This window comes from Parasteatoda tepidariorum, chromosome 1 (genome assembly GCF_043381705.1).
Source record: "Parasteatoda tepidariorum isolate YZ-2023 chromosome 1, CAS_Ptep_4.0, whole genome shotgun sequence".
NCBI classification, from domain to species: Eukaryota; Metazoa; Arthropoda; class Arachnida; order Araneae; family Theridiidae; genus Parasteatoda; species Parasteatoda tepidariorum.
The window spans coordinates 10,734,456-10,758,738 of record NC_092204.1 but is presented as its reverse complement, the minus strand read 5'-3'; the positions used below and the strand labels follow the sequence as shown (position 1 = coordinate 10,758,738).

The 24,283-nt window shown below is 31.8% G+C and overlaps 2 protein-coding genes across 2 annotated transcripts in view; one reads left to right on the top strand and one right to left on the bottom strand.

The window, feature by feature from the left end:
* LOC139426783 (uncharacterized) overlaps window positions 1–18,817 on the top strand; it is a 35,609-nt gene extending 16,792 nt beyond the window's left edge. The window contains exon 2 of the mRNA XM_071186764.1: window positions 17,897–18,817. Coding sequence (XP_071042865.1) covers window positions 17,897–18,332 — 436 coding nt within the window. The 3' untranslated portion in view covers window positions 18,333–18,817. The remainder of the gene's footprint in view (window positions 1–17,896) is intronic.
* Window positions 1–24,283, bottom strand: part of LOC107450135 (cell adhesion molecule Dscam1-like) — a 398,660-nt gene that overhangs the window by 330,138 nt on the left and 44,239 nt on the right. The gene's annotated exons all lie outside the window — the stretch shown is intronic.

The following is a 24,283-nucleotide window of genomic DNA, read 5'->3' as shown; positions in this document are numbered from 1 at the left end:
ATTTCTAATGTAAAGAGATGAAAGTGTGGAAAGTCAGGGAATTTATTAAAATTTATTATGTAAGTAATTTAATTTACATTGCGCGGTTCGTTATAAAATGTACATTGAAAAAATTATTAAGTAAATTATTTTTGCGAAATTTGTAATAACAAAAAAAGTATTTATCATGTAATATGAATTTAAAGTAAACAAATAGTTCTTTATAAGCATACTATAAAGAGTGCTAACAGTCGTATTAGCTGATGCTCATTATCATAATATTGCACACGACAGCCCAGGGAGGGCCGAGGCCTTCTGCTAAAGAGTTCTCTATTACAACCTATTTCTTGACCTGGATCGTCATTCTTTTGTACCAATCACTTCAAAATCTGATTCCGCAGATTCAAGCTAACTCTGTTTCGGCCTTTCACAAAAAATATTCCCCATAAAAATACACTGTTCGTAAAATAATAATTTCAACGTAAAAGATCCCTAGTAAAAGAATGCACTATGTCCATAAAATAACACAATAGTATAAAGTGAAATTCAAGATGACAAATCGCTTTTATAATTTCGGGACCAACGACGTGATTGTTTTAATGCGGTCAGCGTTAAGCACGAACACAGGCCTTTTTTACTTCAAAGACAAACTTCATCAATCTGACGCTGGGTGGGGTTCTAGCCGTCACTGAGGATCGAAGTCAAGTCTTTCGTAAAGTGACAACTGAGTGCCTATAACCGCTGAGCCATCTTAGACATCCAATATTTAAAAGAATTAAGAAGAAAATGGAAAAGTCGTACGATAAAAGAACTACGAACGATGATACCCCAATGAGGTGGTGCACCATCTTGTTGCAAAAAGACATATGGCTGAAGCTCTTCTAGTTGTGGAAATACTAAGTTTTCCAACATGTCTAAGTATACGACTGATGAGACCGTATTTTCTGTAAAAAAGAAAGGCCCAATGACTCTGTCGTGCATTTGTCCACACCACACATTAACCTTTGGGGAATCCCTTTGTGTCACACGGTATTCATGGGGGTTTTCAGATCCCCATATGCGCACATTATGGCGATTAACCATGCCAGAAACATGAAAGGATGCTTCGTCGGAGAACATTATGCGCTTCAGAAAATCAGCATCATCTTCTATCCTTCCTATCATATCTGTTGTAAACCTCTAAAAAAGAAGGGGCACACGTGGAAGTTCATTGACAAGGGTCATGAAACTTTTTGAGTCTTTCTAACCATTTATATTACTAATTTTAATATATCTTTATTATTTTATGAGTTATTAAACATCAAAATGGGTCCGGGACTTTATAAAAAACCTGTATTTCAAAGTGATCCAACCGAAGCTTCATTGTTAAGGTGGCCATAAAGCTAAGAGTTACTTTACCTCGGAAGGTGATCCTCAACTAAATCCAAGTATCTGTTTACAAATCCAATCGGAATACAATTATTCAAGAGAAGTTTGCGAAGAGATTTGGATTAATTCAAAATAATCGTCACAAATAAACTTAATACGATTAATTTCAGACAAACTTACGTTTCCATATACGCTTTTCGAAATATTAGAATTCCAGCAAATTAATTTGTAGTTCCAATAAATCAGCAGTATTTTCTTGTATCAAAAACATCTATTTGAGTATTAAATGAGTTTCAAGGAATGATTAAATCAAGGCAGTCTGAGAATAAATTAGATAGATTTGTTTTTGCCAGAGTAAATTTCTTTGGATATATTGTGTTTGTAGTGAAATTAATATAATTGAATATAATAAGATCAGCATAGATATCGCAGCATTCCTTTCAAAGTAGCTCAAAGAAAGGTTAGCTAGAATACTTGAAAAAGTAATTATTAGTAATTATCAGAATTATATGTATTTCTCAACATTAACAAAGAAAAGTATAGTTATGAAGAAGACGGGAAGATTAGTGAGAAAGTATTAATTCGGAATGAATTTTTCGGAGAAAAAAAAAACTATTCTTGTCTGACACGATTAGTTTTCTCTGAATCAGACATAAGTCCCCTTGTCTCCATTTCAGAATTATTTTTATTCAGAATATTTAAGTCGAATTCTAGATTAAGAGAAGCTCAAAAGGATTTGCTAAAGTAAAATTGAATCGTTTACAAACATTATGAGAGTAATTTGCTTTGATGTTACAGTATAGTGATTTTTTAACATACGTAATTCCAAGTCATTTAAAAACTAATAATAACAAAAACGAATAACTAAAAATGCAGGTAATCGAAAATTCACTTGAAAAACTTTTTAAAAAAATTTACAGCCATTTTACATTAAGACTGTGTTTTTCCCCTCTAATTTATGACACAGAAAGTTGTTTAAAACTCTACTAAATCTACTCCGTAATTTAAATTTAAATACGTTTTAATCGTGGTTAATTTATCTAAAAATGCTACAAAGTGAAGAAATGCCTATTATATACCCTACCCTCATTTCCTCGAGAATTTTTAAAAAGCATTCTCTAATTTCGCAGCTGCGTGTGCCTGAGAATTTAAACTCCGGAAACTTCCCACTTAATATCGTTCGTAATCTATCAAAGTCTGCTTTTGTGAAAGCTGGGTTAGAGAGAAACACCATTTTCGAAAAGAAGTCCAAAAGTATCAACTCTCCTTGGAAATAAACTACTACACTGACAAACAATGCCCCCAAAATCCACTGGGGGAATAAAATTCTAGGGTAGCGGCAACCGAGAGCAGTCCTGTGGGATTTCAAATGGCAGCGAATTGGACGTTTTCTGGTAGGGCTTTTGGTGGAAAATTCCCACTTTATCTTTAACGCTGACTAAATGAATGAGATATCAGGAAACGGGGTGCTCAAATTATGTTCTAGAAGGTTCTGTGGGGTAGAGAGGAGGACTAGGATCAATTATAATCCTCTGGAAGATTTTGGAAGTCTGGGTGTTTAAAGTTTTGACAAGCTTTTGACAATTTGTCGCCTTTGCTCTGACGTTTACGTGTCGCCTAGAAAAAGTTTACGGCGTGTGGCTTAGATGCCGAGTTCTTTCTTCTTTTTTTTAATTCTTCATTTGCTTTCATCTGGCAGAGCTGTCAAAATAAAATCATGTTGTAGGAAAGCAGGAAGAAAGCTTAAAATGACGCCGTGAGTATAATTAATTCCCCAGGATCAATTGGAAAGCTGCTGAAAGCTCATTTATCAAGTACTACATTTTTAACACTTAACTAGTTCATATTTCTAATTACATGATGGATTAGAGCTGGGTCGGAAAGTGTTGAGATTTAAAGTTGATTTTGATGGATTTCCGCCAGAATTTGAATGCGTGACTAAGATTTATTGAAGAAAACTTATGTTGAAACATTTGAAGCAAGTATAAGTCAAACATTTTCAAATTTTAAATTCCAAGGTGGTTTTGAATAGTTTTACTGCTCAAATTGAATAGTTTCATTTTTTAATGACAATCGTAAATGATTTTTTTTTCTTCAAACTAGAAGTAAAATGAACTACCACACAATTAAACGTTTTATAACACCTTAAACGGTAATGTTACTCAAATTTTCTGCAACCATAATAAGGTACCAACGTAAAAGTTGCTATAATGAAAGTTATAAAACCGTAGTTAAACAAGCGGCCAAAGTTTTGGGTTTACGACTACTATTGTTCACCTACGTAGCCTTGTAATTTTGAACCCAAATCAGAAGACAGGGGATCAAGTATTGGGAGAAATTTGTCTTCGTGGAGGACTTTTTTATAGAACTAACCCACATTTGTGTTACATGGAGAGGAAGACCACGTGAACCTCCCACGGTTAGCCTGAGGGCAAGGAGACTCTAACCCATGATCCGTCTACCACAGAGAACATATCACGTCAGCGCTGTGGCCGGTGCAAGCCAGATGCGGAATTCGTATCTATCAGCCATTGTTGGGATTCGAACCCGGTTCATCTCATTGGAAGGCGAACGCTTTATCTCCTGAGCCATTGCGACTCCATAATAAAATTTTATTCTTTTTGAAATTGATTACGAGATACTAAGATAACCTGAACGGAAATATGTAAGTTTAATATTCTTTAAGGCTAAGCTAGCAAGCACGATACCGACCGGTTCAAGGTATAGGTTCGAGATAATATGGTAACCTGAACAAAAACATGGTCAGTTTAACATTTTTTTTCTTTTACGACACGGATTTATTTATTCAATGGAAACTATTGATTTGTTTTCTTTATTGATACATGCTCATGTTAGTCATTTTATGTCTGTCATGTACACGAAAATTAGGCGCACTCGTTTTCCATCACCAAAATATGTTTCCTTTTTAATTCAAAGCTAAGAAAATATTATGACCTAATTTCACAATTTAAGCTTGCCTAGCGCCATAATTAAAATAAATAAAAGGTGGGCAAGTTTTGAGCCTTCGGACGCGATGCATTTTTTAAGACAACATGTGAGCAATGAATAAAGAACAGATTCAGAATAAAACAAGGCAGACACACTGACGCATAAAAAGAAGGGAAACTAAAGTGGTAAAAAGGACGGAGGAGACAGTGGCCTAACATGGCAGATCAGAGCACAATTAGTTCCCTTGCTAATTGCCAAAACGAAACAGAACTGGCGTCATTTATAACTAAATCTACATTCCTATAAATTACACAACACTGAATTACTCGAGTTTGGACTATGTCTAAATATCGGAAATATGTATCATGTGAATTATCTGAATACTTGATCCTCTTCAACTGAAACATTGTATGAATTAAATACAATCCATCATTATTTATTTCTAAAACTTTTGAAGCATAATAGTCGCCCTTACCACATTATCAAATCTACCAGAATATGGTAAAATATACCGTGTTTCGGGCTCTATAGGAACATCAAAATATCGATAGTCTTATAAATTATGATAAAGTTTGGTAATTGTGGTAAAATTTGGCAATTTTATCATACCTTAAAGCATGATATAAAAACGAAATTTACTTTTCGATTTTGAAATTTACTTTTCGATTTGGGGCCGGGATAGCCTGGTCGGTAGGGCGCTGGACCCATGTCCGTGAGTTCGTGGGTTCGAACTCCGCCGGTCGAATACTCCCCGTGTAGTAAAGTGACTGATGCACGTTAAATCTGTCGAGGCGCAAAAGTTCTCCATGTTCCCATAACAAATCAATACCTCTGGGGGTAATGGATTGGAGATCGATCGTTCTCTGATTCAGGTCAAAATTACGATCTGAGGATGAATGAATGGATGTATGAATGGGTCCACCCTATAAATGGGTGCGACGTATGGTGTGGCAGAAGTCGAATTCTTGGCCATAGATATCGCCACTGAAAAACTAGAAACGCACATTCTGCCTTAAATTTGCTCGGTTTCACCAAGTAGGGTAGCCAGTGTAGCAAGTCGCATTAGAAACAACAACTTTTCGATTTTGTATTTTTTTTTAACTATGTGTGGTAATAAGAACTATAATTTTGAAAACCAGAACTTCTGGTAAACCGTTACCATCTAAACGGAAACATTACCAAAGAATGATTTAAATACAGCAGATATTGGTTTTATTTGCTAGAATTATGTTTTTTTTTACCAAAAATGTTTATTACCCTGAAATATGGTACATAACAGGCATATTATTTGACATACTATTATCGCTGCAAAAGCATATTACAAGCTATCTAAAACATGCTTATGAAAAGAAAGCAAAAAATTCTATGAATCACAGTGAATTTTATTATGCAGACGTATTAGTGATGACTTAAATATCGGAAATGCATATCATAAGTGCAAAGCCTTAAACTACAGCCCGAAATATTTTTCAAAAACAAACTAAGTATAATCCATCACCAAAAATCTATCCTTTTTATTTTCAAAAACTTTAGAAGCATAACGATGTCCCATACACTAAATGGCATATGATTCAACACACCATTATCGCTGTAAAAGTTTATTAAAAACTATTTGAAGTATCCCTTTCAGAAAAAGAAGAAAACAGAGAATTCAATCGGTCAAGAAATCACAGAGAACCCCTTCAAGTATCAGCGACGGCTAAAATATCGGGGAAACACGCAAAAATGGTTTCTGCTTGTTTAACTGCGAGTTTTAAGAAAAGTTTACCCGCTTGACTGCTTCTGCTTTTACAGAACATTGACTTCGCTACAAAACAACTTGGAGGAAGGGAAGGAAAAAAAATATAAAGTTAAGAGAGTCAATTTAGGGTCCATTTAACTGGAATTTTTGAGCTTTTCTACGACTATTCTCTTTTCTTTTCATTCCCTGTTGGGTTTTTCTTTAGAACAAGTTTTGTAAAAGGAACACCGAGTTCTAAAAGGATTGACAGACATTCCCCGATATCATAAAGCATTATTTTGATCTAATGGTACTACAGATGAAATCCATACCACGATTCGTTCTTCAGATCTATAGTAACAGGCTATTTACTGCTTTCTCGATAACAGTGGGTGCTTTTATAGAAAAGTAACTAGCCGGGAAAGCTTATTTTAATCTTGTTGAAAGATTATTTGTAAGAACATTTTTAGGAGAAATAAATGCTATCCAGTGATTTTATTTTGCACAAGTTGTGCGTAAAAATGGTGGTGTAGCATTTGTTTACAGCCCCCAAAAACAAACTCAGTTTTGACTTAAAATGTGAGGATTTAATGGGGTTAATAGGTATGTGTTTATAGGGGTTATTAGGGTATGTGGCAGTAGGGTTTAAAAAAAGACATTTAGGAAGCATTTTAAGTTTTAAATAATGTAAAAACTTGTATCAACAGCACTTGACATTGTTTCCTTTTTTCAACTTTATATTAAAATAGACTCACTTCGTAAACTTTCATTTGATTTGGATTAAAATTCAACATTGTGTGTTACTAACGTACATGTTTTTGATTGCGTTTATTGTTTCTTTATTACATGATAAGCGTCTTATTCTAAAGACGTTTTTCTTCCAACTTAATAAAAAAAATATAATAATAATATTAAAAAAGAAGAGTTGATAAAAAAGAAATGTAACGGGCAAACCAAACTACAACATTAAGTTCAATTTTTTTTTAAACCGAATACAAATTTGAAGCAATTATGGGTCCCGCAAATTGGCAAAATGAAACTCTGTATATTTAAAAGAGAAAAAGCATTTTACTCTGGAATTCCTTTTTTAATTATTTTTCATGAATTCTACGCTCTTCTAAGGCTGAGCTTGGGGACAGATGTCCTTTCTTGTCCCTTCCTCCCCGCTAGCTACGCTACTGCGTAATAAAATCTGTGAATACTATTTTTTTTTTCCGTTCCCAGCTGGTTTTCTTCAGAACAAGTTAAATGAAGAAACACAAAGTTTTAAAGAAATTCTAGATATCATAAAGCAATCAAATAATACTAGAGATAAAATCCATGTTGCTCTAGATTCTATAACAAGCTATTCACTGATTTCTCGGTAACAGTAAAGATCTTATAAAACAGTAACTATTTGGGAGAGCTTATTATAATCTAGCTGGAAGATTATTTAAGGAGAATGGAATCCTACTGGAAGATTATATTAAGGAAGAATATTTTAAGGAGAAATAAACTGCGTTCAGTTACCTCATTTAACATAGGTTGTGCATAAAATTTGTCTATGAATAATTATTTCTTCTCATATATTGGTGAATTATCGTAAACTCCTTACGTGATCCATTAACGATAAAAAATATATATACATTTAATTCTTTGTATACCACTAAATTAAAGCATTTTTGCAACAGCCCGTTGAAGAATACGACTCAAGAAAGTTAAGGTTCCAACATTTCGTGACTAAGGCCACGATTTTTCTAGAACTTTCGTCAAGGAAAATATAAAAGTCACAGTATAAGTACCTTACACGTGAAGCAAACTGTTATTTTATACTGTAAATGAAGGATAAAGGAAGGAATATTTTGCCGGGAAGAATTATCTGAGCTTAAGAAAAGACAAATAAATTAGATGTTTTAAAAGTTATAAAAAATTTTTTTTAGAAAATCGCCAATTTGGAGACATGTTTCCATCAAGATAAAAATTATCAAAATCAGTGTCCAATTCTTATTTTTGCATAATTTTATAAGCCCAGATAATGCAGCCGAGGAGTTAAATAGTATAAAATTAGACCACAAACGCCTTTTTATTTTCTTATAACTGTGGCTTTTCTCCATAATGACATACTGCACAATTTTAAGAATTAGCTTAGAGGCACTGGCTAATGATAAACTAAAATTGACATAACAGTAATGAGTAATTGTTACAAATTCACTACAGATACGAAAATAGCATATTATTTCCAAAAAAAGTGTTATTTCATGTGACAACATAACTTTTCGGAAAACAACCTTATGGTAGTAATAAGGTCATCATTGTTTATCGATCACCTTTAGACAGGACACACACTGAAGAGGCATATTCTTATGCTTTTGCATTACATGCGCACATCACCTCTGCACATCCTATAACACAAAAGTACAGGAATTACCTGTGTGCCTCTTTCTTATTGTTTGCCTTCTCAGTGTGAGACCTGCCTTACAAACCAGGCAAGCTGGAACCCATCAATCAGAAGCTGAGTGTGGCTTCAAGCCACGATCGGGAATCCAATCCAAGTACTTCTCAATGCTGAATCATTGCATTTTTAAGCCGCTCTACCACTATTCTCAGTTAAAAATCAACATCAATTTAGTTAGAGAAATTAACAACTTGTTCTAAATTCCGCGTGCCTCTTTGTTACGGCCTGTCTTCTCAGTGTGAGACCTGCCTTTCACCCCAGGCAAGCTGCAAACCATCAATCTGAAGCTGGGTGTGACTTCAAGTCACGATCTGGAATCGAATCCAAGTACTTCTCAATGCTGAATCATTGCATTTTTAAGCCGCTCTACCACTATTCTCACTTAAAAATCAACATCAATTTAGTTAGAGAAATTAACAACTTGTTCTAAATTCCGCGTGCCTCTTTGTTACGGCTTGTCTTCTCAGTGTGAGACCTGCCTTTCACCCCAGGCAAGCTGCAAACCATCAATCTGAAGCTGGGTGTGACTTCAAGTCACGATCTGGAATCGAATCCAAGTACTTCTCAATGCTGAATCATTGCATTTTTAAGCCGCTCTACCACTATTCTCACTTAAAAATCAACATCAATTTAGTTAGAGAAATTAACAACTTGTTCTAAATTCTGTGTGCCTCTTTGTTACGGCTTGTCTTCTCAGTGTGAGACCTGCCTTTCACCCCAGGCAAGCTGCAAACCATCGATCTGAAGCTGGGTGTGACTTCAAGTCATGATCTGGAATCGAATCCAAGTACTTCTCAATGCTGAATCATTGCGTCTTTAAGCCGGTCTACCACTATTCTCAGTTAGCCTGTGGCAGAATGTTTTCAAGCTACCTGCGACAAAACTCCCTAGCACTAATATCTTTCGACATGATACTTTTAATAATAACAAACATATACGCTACTAATTTAAAATAACAAAAGAGCCGTGTTTAAAAAAGAAAAGAAAAAACTATTTAATTTTTTTTAATTGAACATGTAATAATTTTTTACTCTAATATTATGGGTGATTTTCTCACCTTTTGTTGGGGTGGGGGGATAACGCGCGAATTATTTCCTCCTACGCATTTTGTAAATAATCATCACAATAAAAAACATAATTAAAAATCGTGAAATCCGTTGTAGAAATTGCCGAAAAAAAGATCGATGACGAAATCATGCGAGTCGGACTCCTCAAAATCTGTGTTTATAGTTTCGAGATTAAGTTGTTGTAATAAGTAATAAATAATATCACATGAAAAATATCAGATTTAAAAACTATGGAGAAATCAATAGCAATAACTGCAAAAAAAGTCGATAGAATTATTGCCCTTAAAAGTAAACACTCAAATGCACGATTCGTATTGTCCATATTGTTTGTAATGGGGATATTTAAAAATCACGGGAAAATCAACTGCCGAAAATACAATCGTAACATAGCATCGATTTACGATACTATCGGCGTACATAGAGCGCGTCCAAAAGTGATTATCTAAACGCGTGATTCAAATATTACGTATTTTACGCTGATAAGGTAATTTTACGAAGATTAAGTTGTAAATTTCTATAGAAAAGAAAAGTAATATTTTCTTACTTTTGTTACCACAGCTTTATGTAAACCACGTTTATGTAAATTTATTCGAATCGAATTCTTAAATTCTTAAATTTCTGTAAATTTATGTAAATCGAATCGAATTATGTGAATCAAATTTTGTTACCACTGCTTTATGTAAATCGAATTTTCCATATTGTTACAAATGTATCGGGATATATAAAAACCACGTGAAAATCAACTGCCGAAAATACAATCGAAACATTGCATCGATTTACGATACTATCGGCGTAAATTGTGTATCGGCGTCCAAAAGTGATCATCTAAACGCATGATTCAAATATTGCGTAAATTTTACGTTGATTAAGTAATTTTGCGAATATTACGTTGTAAATTTCTATAGAAAAGAAAATTAATATTTTTTTACTTTTGTTACAAGTGCTTTATGTAAATCAAATTCATGTAAATTTATTCGAATCGAATTCTTAAATTATTAAAATCGAATTATTAAATTTCTGTAAATCGAATCGAATAATGTGAATCAAATTTTGTTACCACTGCTTCATGTAAATCGAATTTTCCATATTGTTTCAACTATATCGGGATATTTAAAAATCAATATAAGCCACTGACAAAAATACAATCGAAACATTGCATCGATTTACGATACTATCGGCGTAAATTGAGCGCGTCCAAAAGTGATTATCTAAACGCATGATTCAAATATTACGTAAATTTCACGTTGATTAGGTAATTTTACGAAGATTACGTTATAAATCTCTATAGAAAATAAAAGTAATATTTTTTTACTTCTCAAAAGAAAAATCTTTCTGCGTGAACACGGTAACGACAATGTCGCCGTGTCGCAGCGATTCTGCCACAGTTAAAAGTAGCGAAACAACTTGTTCTAAATTATAAAATTAATTCAAATATTATTCAGTCGTTCAAGGGGCAAATAAAAGCGACTTGCTAAAAGAAAAATAATAATTTAGAAAAGCTACTCGTGATACGGAGATTAATTTCAAGGCGTCAGCATCTCTCTCTTTTTCACAATGCTGCCTTAATCCTTTAATTCGCAGACAGGAGTCTTTCTATCGCGATCGACTAAATCATTGTAAAGAGACTTAATTCATCCGCATCAACAGACAAAGAGGATTAGGACGAGGTTATTGTTCGAGCATATAACAGGGTGCTTAGCCAAATTATTCAACAAGCACTTTTAAAGCACTCAAAAAATATTTTTAAGCACTTTAAAAAATTATCATTAATCAGGCAGGGTTGAAAAGTTTTTGATAATTGACTGTTTTATCTTGTTTTAACCGTCATGTAAAAAAAAAATTGGCATTGTTTTTGACAATTGTCAAAAATCATGAAATTTTGAATCATGTAAAACGAATGGCGTTTTCATACGCTACGGACTGACAATACGCCGAAATAGATTCGGGTTGAATTAATTGTGAAAAACGTTGAACAGAACAATGTGAACTGTGTCTTTTTGTATAGTTCGAAGCGATAATCAACATAGTAAAGAAAAAATCTCCTTTTGAAAAATGGAAAATTAAGCACTTTTTAAAAACACCCAATGAAAAAAGCATCTTTTAAGGGCTTTTAAAAAACGAAAATCGAAAATAAGTACCGTTAAGCACTTTCTAAAAATGCTACACACCCCGTATAAGTCCGATAATATAATCATAAATCTTACTAATTGTTTTTGATCTTTGAACAAAATTGTAAATTCTTGAATTTATATTCATTAGTAAAAAATGCGTAGTAAAAAATTTAAAAATAAGTGGAGGAAAATTAAACTGAACTTACAACTCTTTTAACTATTAAGAATTATTTTTTTTAATTTGCAACGGTCTCCTATACTATAAAAATCAGGAATTTGAATCATTTCTAACTGTTTAATATTTAATTGAAGAGATAAAACAGACGTCTTAACGAAATCTGAAGAATCACTAGTGAGGAGGGTGGAATGAAAGAAAAGTTTGATTAAACTCGGAGGTGATTTTAAAAAGGGATCTATAAAACAGTTGAATCCAAAGAAAATAAAACTCACGAGAACTGTATATGAGAGAGAAAGAGCTATTTTCGTAGATTATCCCTGATTTAATTTAAACTTAGAAAAAATATTCTTGACATTAAGATGAAAATATAAAAATAAATAAAAGCTAATAGTTCGTTCACCAGGAGTTTGCACTTGACTCCGCCTTTATCACGTGGTATCCGACGATACTATTTCGCTATTTTTGGGTGTGAACAATCCTGAACATTTGGTGATTGTATGACACAAAAATATTTACTTCGCAAACTTTATGAGCACTTTTTTAAATATTAAATATTTCATAAATTTGATGCAATTTCACTCTTTTAAGTGAATAGTTTGTCCTTTTTGAGACATTTTGCTGCAATATATTTAATTAGTTAGAGTAACGAAAGGTATAATAGCAAATGATAAAGTGAAGTAAGTGAATGAAATAGAATTCACTTTTTGTGCTTGGCGCGCATTAAGGGTTGTCTCAATTTCAAGTGCGGAGACGCTTCTCTTTTGAATCCTCTGCTAAAATGAACTCTTCGTCCGAGGAGCCAAGTGCCAACTACTGGTTAACGAACTAAAAATACTTGCTTATCCCACGTAATACCATTAAATTCGCTAATCACCACCTAAACGCTTAAACTTTATTATTTATTTAAAATTTACATTCCAAAAGCGTTTATCAGTTTTATAAACACAAATTTACGAAAGAAGACTAATGATTTACAGATAATTCTAAGCATTAAAAAATTAAAATTCTTAAAATAGTTTATACATAAATAGAATTAAACTCTTTAACTATTCTTTAATTTTTAGAGCAATTCCTTTTAGGATAGCTAAGCATTGTTTAAGTTCAAAACTAACTAATGTAAAATATTCACTAACGAAGCAAATAAGCAATCTACCTTCGAAACCAGGATTAAATTTGTGGTTTTAAAATATAGGTAGACAAAAGACGAAATCCAAGAATCTCTGATAATTGGCTGTTTCAGGCAAAGTTTCGAGAATGTATTTTTATTTTTTTATTTGCTACCTCATTACATTTAATTAGGAATAACAAAGATTTCCCTCTGTCAAAATCCCCAAGGGAATTTAAGTGTGATATTCTCCCTTTTCTATTCATAAACAACTCTTTTTCCTAACTAATAAAAGAAATGTTTCGCATAATAAAGGAGAATTCTTTCGAAACTTTTTCCTTGGTTTTTTTTAATGTTTTCTTTAACGCATTGTTCGAATATTATCGGAAAATTAAAAATATGACACAATTTTAAGCCAAACATCGGATAGAACTGACAAAAAATTATTTTCTAATACTTTTGAATATTTTCCTTAATTAATGCAGTCCCTTGTTACCTTAATAATCTTTAACAGTTGTTTGTTTCTTCAGGGGGAGTTTTTTTTTTCTTGGAAAAAAAAATAAGCTGGCATAGAATAATAACCGCAGGTTGGAAAATTGAGCTTAATTGAGTTTTTCTCAAGTCATTACACTCATGTTTCGAGGCAAAAGTAATTCATATTGGCGTTTAGTGAATTATTATAATTGCAGTTAAGGTGCTTCTCTATTTATGAGTTTTTTTTTTAAACAAAGCATTTGTTTCTGTTCTCTAATTTACTTCTTTTAGTATAGTATTTAGAAAAAAGAAAAAAAAATTACTCAGTATTTAAACAAAGTTAAATAGATTTATCAATGTAACCAATAGATTTATCGAACTAGCAAAACTAATATATTTGCTCGCCAATTTTTTCACACTGTAAAAACTTTAGTGTAATATCTCTCGGAATTTGATGTAGAAAAATCCAAAAAAATTGCGTAAAGAAACATTTTCTTTTAAAGCTAACACGAAATCGATCTTTCATATATACAATCATATTTCATATGTAGTTAAATCTAAAATATTTAGAATGGAAAAAGCTTATCCAAAATTCACTCGCATTCAGACCAAACATTAAATATTTTCACTTCCGAAAACACCAATGTTGGCGTATTTTTTATATCGTCTTTAGAATGTTTACAATCGATTGCGAGTTTACATATGTTTGTTATTGTGCTGCTATAGATCAAAAGAAGTAAAAATTTTCCGTTCTGTTTAGTTAAGAACATTCTTGCTCGGTTAAGTCGAATTCGAATTAATCTATATTCTTGTGCTATACGGATGTTCGATTAACAAACTAATTTTATTTTGAGAATTGGCTCTCTGGCTACTATAAAACGCAGTATAAAATTCTATGCAAAATCATAATTATCAGGCGATACTATACAGCTTTATTGTTTGTGCAGAAATATATAGTGAAAGAGTTGAAATCTTTGTGAAAGAATATAGAATGTGTCACTTAAGAGCATTGATACTTGTTCTCAAAAGAGAATGGAAAGAACAGTTAACATAACATAAAATAACGAAAAATATTTCCACGTTTTAACTACCAATCAGGATCGAGATACCAACACTACGTCACTTGCAGGTAATACCATCCCGTTTAAAAAAAATTCTGTAAAACAAGGGATTTCTCCCTGATCCTTTACAATTATCATTCTGGTCGTACTTCTTTAATTGACTTCTCTTTAATGAAATACATTTATTTTGATTCTTGAACTGTGAAAGGTATAAGATTTTTTTTATTTTTTATTTTCTTATGTAATGCAAAAAAATTCGCATTTAAACTTATTGAATGTTCAGTAAATAATTTAATAGTAAAAATCCAGTTCCACGAAATCATTATAATAGTACTAAAAGGAATAAGTAGTAAGTTTTTAGAATTTCTGACATTAAGTTTGAATGCCTTTGAAATTAGATATTTAAATTGTATATCTGTGGAAAGTTTGCTTGGCGTATAAAATTTTTTCCTAACTAAGCTATAGCTGCATCCTATTTAAAACTGAACTTCTTTTAACTTTTTGATTTTTTTGAAACTTTGTAATCAAATCTTTAATTTTTTAACCGCGATAGCTCAGGGGATAGAACTTTTGCCTTTCAATGAGGTGAACCGGGTTCGTATCCCAGTCCATACGAATTCCGCATCCGACTTGCACCGACCACAGTGCTGACGTAAAATATCCTCAGTGGAAGAGGGATCACGAGTTAGAGTCTCCTTGCCATCAGGCTAATCGTTGGATGTCTTTGTTGTTTTCGTCCCCATGTAACACAAATGCGGGTTAGTTCCATCAAAAAAAATCCTCCACGATGGCAAAATTTCTCCCAATACTGGATCCAGGGGTTCCCTTGTCTACTGGATTGGGTTCAAAATTACAAGGCTACTGAGTTGAGCATTAGAAGTCGTAAATCCCAAAATCGGGTGGGCTATTCGACGACGGTTATAAAATAAAATCTTTAAAGGCCAGGATAGCCTGGTTGGTAGGGCACTGGGTCTATGTCGAAGAGATTATGGGTTCTATCCCCGTGTAGTGATTGGTGCACGTTAAATCTGTCGAGTCGCAAAGTCCTCCATGTTCCCATAACAAATCAATATCTCTGGGATTGATCCATGAGTTTCCTCGTCTTCTGGATTTGTTCAAAATTACAAAGCTACGGAGTTAAACATTAGTAGACGTAAACCCAAAATTGTGTCGGCTGCTCAGCGACTGTTATAAAACAAAAATATAAAAAATAAAATCTGTAACGAATTAAACACATTTCAATTATAATAAATTATAATTAATTTATAATCAGTTTTTAAAGGTTTTTTTTTCTTCGCTTCAAGTGCTAATTTTATCCTCCAATCATAACGCGTGACTGATGGTGGATGTGTGGATATTTCGAAAATATTGTAATTTAATTTTCAATTTTTAAAGGATTTGGAAAAATTATAAACCACTTTCCTTTTCCCGCATATTGACATAAGATCATTCACATTTTTACAAATAAATAAAATTAAAAAAACATTGAAAAGGTATTTTATTTTTTTACTTTCATTCTTCATAGAATGAGACATCAAAATCTCTATTAAATCAAAATCTTTCAATCGTAATTTCTTTTTCTTAATTATTTATGTCAATATAAATTTTATTAATTTGTGTATATGGAATTGGTGTAGACTAACACTGAATTTGTAAATCGAATAAACTGAATAAGTATTGTAATTTTCAATAAAAAAATACTCTTTATTTTAGGTGAATCTTTAAGTTAGAGCAAATCAATAGTAATATAAAGCTTAACAACTGTAATCTTCAAACTTCTTTGCAACAGACACGGAATGTAAAAGTACTCTGTTGCAATTTGTTGTAAAAAAAAACTGATTTTGCAACAATATTAGTATTATTATTGATAGCATAGTAACAATGCATGACATAATTAAAGATCTTTTTAATAATTAAATAGTCATATTCTATTGAATTTTTAAGTAAGTTGGTTGCTCTTCTTGTGAAAAGAATTCATTTTGGAAAAAAAATGTCTAAACTGCTTAGATACATTCGCAAAAAGCTGTAAGTAATGTATATTTGATTAATTTGAATTAAAAATACTTGCAAATAGTAATCTTCAACTTCTTAAAGTAAAATAAAATCGTATAAAAGATATACGTCATTCAATCAACAATATGTCGTAGTATATTTTTTTGTTGAATAAATATAATTTTGTTATCACTTTTATCGTAAGTTTCAGCATTCCAATTCCCCTTATTTTTAAAAATTGCACATTCACAAGTTCAATTTACAGGATACTTATTCACTCATAAATGTATTTATTTCCACAAAGAACTAAACTGGAAACCAATTTCAGATTTTTTCATAAATCTTCTACTAAAATTTTTAATGATTTTAGAGCTTATTTTTTAATTCAATCATAGCTATTACATCCCAAATAAAATAAAAAATATTTTAATAACATTTAGTATATTAGTAATAATAGTTCTGAGATCAACTGGAAAATAACTAGAAAATTCCTACTCAAAAACTACTTGTGTTGTAAGAGATCTGGAATTTATGAACAGAATAGAAAAATCTACAAAACAATAACTGCCAAATTTTAAAATTGTGTAAGGCTTCAAGAAAAAAATGAATTTCTACAAATGTGCTCAATAAAACATTCGTTTAATGCAAAGTAGAAAAAGTAATAATATTATTATATAAAAAGGATTCTTACTATCTTTAAAAAATTTAAATAGTCAATATTACAGTAAAAAGTTACACGTGTCTTCTTATTAGCTTTCACTTTACATCAAATACGTGTAACAATTTGAACTTTGCAACATTTATTTGCAAGTATTCAGAGTCGTGAGAAGCGAAATATTTTTTGAGTACATCTTATTTTCTTAATTTTGCTACCACTTTTTCAAATTTTTAAAGACTTTGTACAAATTTGAGTACGTATAATTAAATAAAATGACAACTTGTTTGTGATATGTTTCATTATGGATTTACTGTTATATTAAAGCATGCGATTTTTGAAAAGCAACTGTGTTGAAATTGTAATTTAATGGCATCGTTATACATAGAAAAAAGAAAGAAAGAATTTTATTCACTAGGAAAATTTACTACGGTCAAAATTTAAGCAATGCCTGATTTTACGACTAGATTAAAAAATAATTTTGAAATATAACAAAAACTTAACAAAAAGCAAAGTTTATTCGAAAAAAAGCTTATCATATTAAATAACTTACCGAATAATTATTCTGTTTTTCGTTAGGAGTTAATCTGTTAGGAGTTTCTAATTATTATAACTAGAAACTCCTGAAGTAATCATCGTAAAATCGTGTTATAGAAGTAACAAAGAATCAAAAATGTATAATATAAGTGACGAGATTTTTTTCAAGCAATATAATTAATAAACAAAGAAATAATCATTTTAATCAATATGTAAATTTTCGATTAAATGTTATAAAAGAAATTAACACTGTCTTTTTTGTTTAGTTCAAAGGGAAAGAAAGATGATAGAAGGTTTAAGTTGAGGGACTGGGCCGAAGTGCTTGCAGAGCAAAAAGCGGCTGAGCAAGAGCGAACTGCTCTGGATGAGGTTCAAAACCTGGATAAAAGTGGCGATGAAAATTTTGGCGAAGTTGAAGGGTCGAAGTTGGCAGAAAAATTGACATCTGCCGAATATGGTATTAAAAACGTGGATAAGGATATGGAGGATGAAAAAGTAGAAGAGCAAAAAGCGGCAGAAAACTTGAAGTCTGCAAAGTTTCCACTAAAAAATTGGGATATAATCATTATGGAACAAATAGCACTTGACTTCCATCAGAATGGATTCATAGAGTTTGATTTGAAAAATGTGGCATTTACTACGCCCCATTTTCTACGTTTAATTGAAGAGTTCCAAAAATGGAAAAATGAGAAATGGGTTTAATGAGACCGTTTCTCGTAGATTCAAGTCGAATCTTCCTTGAATTTTTCATAAAATATGATAACGACACAGACTGAAAAAACTGATTTCATGAAAAATTTGGTTCCTGAACAGAACATTTTGTTCATTGAACCAAATTGTAAAACTAAGAAAACTCTACATAGACATTTATGTGGTGATTTTCACGAGAAAACTAACACACACGAACTTTATATGATATAATGTGTAATGTTAGTATATTCTCAAAACGTGTGATAAATCCGATTATGTCTTAAACCCAATTTTGACAACACCTGATTTCGACCTAAACAAATTCAGCTCAATTGCAGGACATTTTGTATATTGAGCTGCGTGTAAACTCTCTGCGGATAGCTTTTCAAAATGGTGTCTAATCCATGAACTATATAATGTATATGGTTAGAATATCCATTAAATGCAGTAGAAAAGACTGGAATAAAATACTCGATTTTGAAATGGAGATTTGGCTCTTGAGCAGGACATTATGNAAAACGTGTGATAAATCCGATTATGTCTTAAACCCAATTTTGACAAGACCTAATTTTGACATAAAAAAACCCAGCTCAATTGCAGGACATTTTGTATATTGAGCTGCATGTAAACTCTCTGAGGACAGCTTTTCAAAATGGTGTCTAATCCATGAACTATATAATATATATGGTTAGAATTTCCATTAAATGCAGTAGAAAAGACTGGAATAAAATACTCGATTTTGAAATGGAGATTTGGCTCTTGAGCAGGACATTATGTTTCTTGAGTAAACATTCTGAGATCTCCACATAGACAATTCTAAAGGGTGGCTAACTAACACAAACTTTATATTACGTGCGTAGTTAGGATACCCAGAATGTGTGTAATTAGGTCAATTATGGACACAATAACCTAAATTTGGCGCACTCCTGATTGTGACAGTACCCGACTTTGACAGAACCCGACTACGAGAGAACCAAACTATGACAGAACCAGACTATGACAGAACCCAATTTTAACAAAACCCAATCTTGACAAAATCCAATTTTGACTTTAGAAAAGTTGCTCAAAGGCAGGACATTGTGCTTATTGTGCTGGTTGTAATTATTCTTTATGTACAGTATTGTGAAGATTAAGAATTTCAAAATAGCTTATGCTTAAAATTTCCATAAAATGTAATCTAATGGGAAATAATTTATATCGCAATAAAATATTTGGCTTTGAACGGGACATCTTATTCTTTGAGTTGTATTATAGCATTTTTCAATGTACTCATTTTTTGTTTATGTTATAACATTTTAAGTTGATATATATTTTTCGGCTGTTATTTTTATATTAGTGTCTCAAGTGCATTTCATTAATTAAATATTGTTTTTTTAATAACAAACAGACTTATTATTATCATGCTATTTATAATCTAAATGGATGGCACAAGTGAATTCGTTCTAACATTTCAAGCGTTTCATCAAATGGTTAAAAAACATAAATGCAATCACTATGTATGCATGCTATGTAACACTTGTCCAATTATCCTTGTGTAGCAGGCCACGGATCGGTATCGAGGGCTTATTGGAAAGCCTTAAAAATACCGTACCATCATATTGTTGGTTTTCATTGTTTTTTTATATTTTTACTACCGTCATTGAACAGTTGAACGAATTTTAAATTTACAACTACCAATATTCAACTACGTAGCCTTGCAATTTTGAGCAAAATCCAAAAGACAAGGGAACTACTGGACCAAGTATGGGGAGAAATTTGCCTTCGTGGAGGACATTTTAAGGGAACTAACCCGTATTGGCGTTACAGCGAGAGGGAACCCTTCCACGATTAGCCGGACGGTAAGGATCCGTCTAAAACTTAGGATATTTCATGCCAGCACTGTGGATAGTGCAAGACGGATGCGGATTCATATTGACCAGCCATCGCTGAGATTCGAACCCTGTTCACCTCATTGGAAGGCGAACGCTCTATTCCCTGAGCCATCACGGCTTCCGTCATTGGTATTTATTTTATGTTATGACCGCCGTTGAACAGCCGACCCAATTTTTGGGTTTACGACTACTAATGTTCAACGCCGTAGCCTTGTAATTTTGAACCAATCCAGAAGACAAGGAAACTCCTGGATCAGTACCTCCAGAGGTATTGATTTGTTATGGGAACATGGAAGACTTTGAGACTCGACAGATTTAATGTGCATCAGTCACCATTTACTACACGGGGAGTCTTCGACCGGCGGGTACCGAACTCACGAACTCTTGGACATGGTCCCGGCACCCCACTGACCAGGCTATCCCGGCCTAGTAGCGACAATTTAATTTTACATAGATAAACTAGCAGCGTTACATTACAGACTCAAAGGATGGACATCGACAATAACAGTACAATGTAAAATAGCTAGTCACGTCACAGGTATTTTTTTTTTTATTTTTTTTTATTATTTGTTAAAATTTTTTTTATTATGTTTAACATAAATGGCCATCACGGGTAGCTGAGAAGCTCCGGACTCACCGTCTGTCCCCAGGGACTGGGAGTAGGGTCAATGGTGAGGCGTGTGTGGTGACGTCATTGGTAATTGAAAAATATGGCTATTTGCAACTCACCGATGTCAGTTTGCAATGCATTAAGTTAGTTGCAGAATTCTCCGAAATTCTCTAATCAGCCTAACAATTTTCAAGTTTATTTCAATTCCCCGTATAGCTTTAGACTTTCACAAGAAATGATTTCGTCAATACCGAAGAAACCTTCCTTAGTTTTGAATACCCACTTATCACAGTGTTTACATAAACTAATTTACCTTTTAATATAACTTTAGTACTTAAAATAAATATATTTGCATTTCCAACTTGTAAAAAATAATTAATAATAAATCGTAAGATGAATCACTATACTACTCTATTTAAAGTACCTGAATGACAAAAAACATATTGAAATAAGCCTAATTAGTAAATAAAAGCAGTATAAAGGAAAGAAACTCTTCTATTTTCGTATAAAACTCAAATAATTTCCTTTTTAATTCTTTACAAACATTATCCTTTAGAAATAGAGATTACTTAAAGATCAATTTCTATTTTTACATTGCAAATAAAATAATTAAAATAATATAAACATAAAAATAAACGATGACACTTGAAAAGATTTTCAAACAATAAAAGATGAAAGAGCATTCAAGGTGGAGTTTTTTTTTTCCTTCGAATTTATATAGAAGATTTTCTCAGGTAAGCTGAATAATTTAACATTGATGCATTTTTTTTCTTTCTAATCAACGTAAACATGTTTATTTCGTTTCATCGCAGCAAAGTGCAATTTTACTGCACAACATAATAAGAAACGACTCTTGTGTATAATATTAATACTTAGCAATTGTGTTCAGCATTTATTGTTTTATTTTGCATTATGAAGAAATAAAATATGTGCAGGCGAAAACTGTCTTGTATATTTAAAATCTTTTATAATTTTTCAAAAATAAAACTGAATTTCAAAATACGTTCAATATAAAAAATAATAAATATAGGACTTCTTTAAAAAATCGATTTCTCTGAAACTATTTGACTGATTTCGTTCAAATGTTGCATTTTGTCTTTTAAAACTACATTCTTTAAAATTATGTAAAAATTTTTACACCTTGCATTTAAAACATTTTCGACCTGGTTAAATTATTACATGTACTATACGATTCTAGGTAAAATCTTTGTTATCAGGGGATACTATACAGATTTATTGTTTTTAAGCGGCTGAAACCGGTTTACACTTGTTTACGTTTGTGTATCAATTGGTTAATATTGCAATGCAATACGTTAAAAATAAATACAAATAGGAAGTATATAAAAAATCTCCCTAATAAAAACCCATTACATGTATGTTTAAATATAAAAGTATTGCATATAATCTCCTGCAAAACATGTAATTATTAAAAAACTACAGTGCGTCTAATAATTTGGTCTAATTATTAAAATATACTCATTTAATATCTGATACAATAAATATTCTATATTTATATTATAAATTATCTAATTTATCCAATCGTCGAATTAACGTTAGGGGAGAGTCGGGTAGCCCCGCCCACTTAAGAAGTATTGCTTATATTTCTGTATTATATTGAGTAATAATCAATATTTTTGTATGCTTCTATTGTTTTATCATCTAATTAAATAATGCAAAAAGAATAAACCGAAAAAAGAATAGTTTAACCTAAAAAAACAGAAATTTAAAAAATTTGACTACTGTATTCAACATATTTTCAAAACTATTGTTTACCATGTAACCAGCTGCATAAATACTTTTTTAATATAACAATTAATGTCCGATGACCCATTGACTTGAAAAAATATTCTATACATATGAAATTAACAGTGGGCGGGGGTACCCGACACTCCCCCACATATCGTCTAATTTAACCCATTGATACACGAACTTAAACAAATGCAAACCGGTTTATGAAAAACCGGTTAGTGAAAAACCGGTTATGCAGTTTTAAAATGCAAACCGGTACTTGTTCACGTAAAAACAATGAAGCTCTATAGTATTACCTGACAATTAAGATTATACATAGAATCTTATAGTGCGCCTAATAAATTTTTATAATTTTTTATCATTTTCATCTTTTATCATGATTATCACTTTTATCATTATTATCATTTTAACCATTTTTATCATTTTAAGTATGCATATTCACTGAAGTTATTTACTCCCAAAGAAACCTCTCTCCCGATAAAAGTGTCATTAAACACTCAACTCGGTATATACATTCCATAATGAATATATTGGATATGTCATTGGTCATTGCCATACCAGATTTCCCAAAACATAAATTTTCAGGTTTTAAAATTATGCGTCCTACCCGTAGTGTGTTCGTTATTTATTCAGATATTCGCAACAGGGTATTCCGTCTCTTCCGGCGGGTCTATTAAACAGGAGAATGACGGAGGGTACACAAACTGAGATCCTTCTTCGACCAATCAGGGCAGGCTAATTTGCTTTCTAGAACCAAGACCGACCATCATTAATTGTATTATTCAAAATATGCAGACTGGTAGGCTGGGTAAACGAAACTGTCTCTAATTATCTTTCAGGCTATGCATTCATTATGCCATAAACTACAAACCACCCCTTCACTGCCTCGCTCTCTCATGCGATAATGCATTTACTCTTGTGTAGAGGTTATGGCTGTCCTAGATTCTAAGTCTGGTCGAGAGTGAATTCAGAGATAGGCAAGGTTAATTGACATTGTCGGTGAACTCGTGAATTATTTGCTTTTTCCCATATTGGTTTTGTTTTAGAAATTTAGCAAGTGACAAATTTATTTTGACTATTTCTGGAAGTAAAAGATATTTTGACAAAGTCGGTGGACTCATGAATTATTTGCTTTTTCCCATATTGGTTTTGTTTTGGAAATTTAGAAAGTAAAAAATTTATTTTGACTATTTCTTTAAGTGAAAAATATTTTTTTTTTAAAAATTTAAATAATAATAATTTTCTTAACTTTCATATTATGTTTATACAATTTTAATTTTTATTTAATTTTTGTTTCATTTTTGTAAATGTTTGATTGTAAAAATTTTGCATTTTATATTTAAAATATTGTTTAGAGGTTTGTTACGTTATATTTTTTTTCCAAATAATTAATTAAATTGCTTGTATAATTTTTTGTTTAAACAATTCTTAGGAATAAAAAAGCAGGGGTCTGTCCAGACATTCTGTGAAAGGTCCTGTTTTTGTAAAATTGTGAAAAAATTACTCGTAATTTGTAAATATAAAAACGTTACGTCCCATTCTTTCAACCAGGGTCCTGTTTTTGTGAATTTGTGCAAATAAGGTCTTGTTATTACAAAAACCTTTTTCAATGAGTTTTTAAATTGTATAGACATACAAGATTATGCTCAACACTGTAAAATTATAATTAAAAAAATTATAATTAAAAAATAAACAGCAATTTCTGCTACCAAATTAGAGATGCAACATAAAAA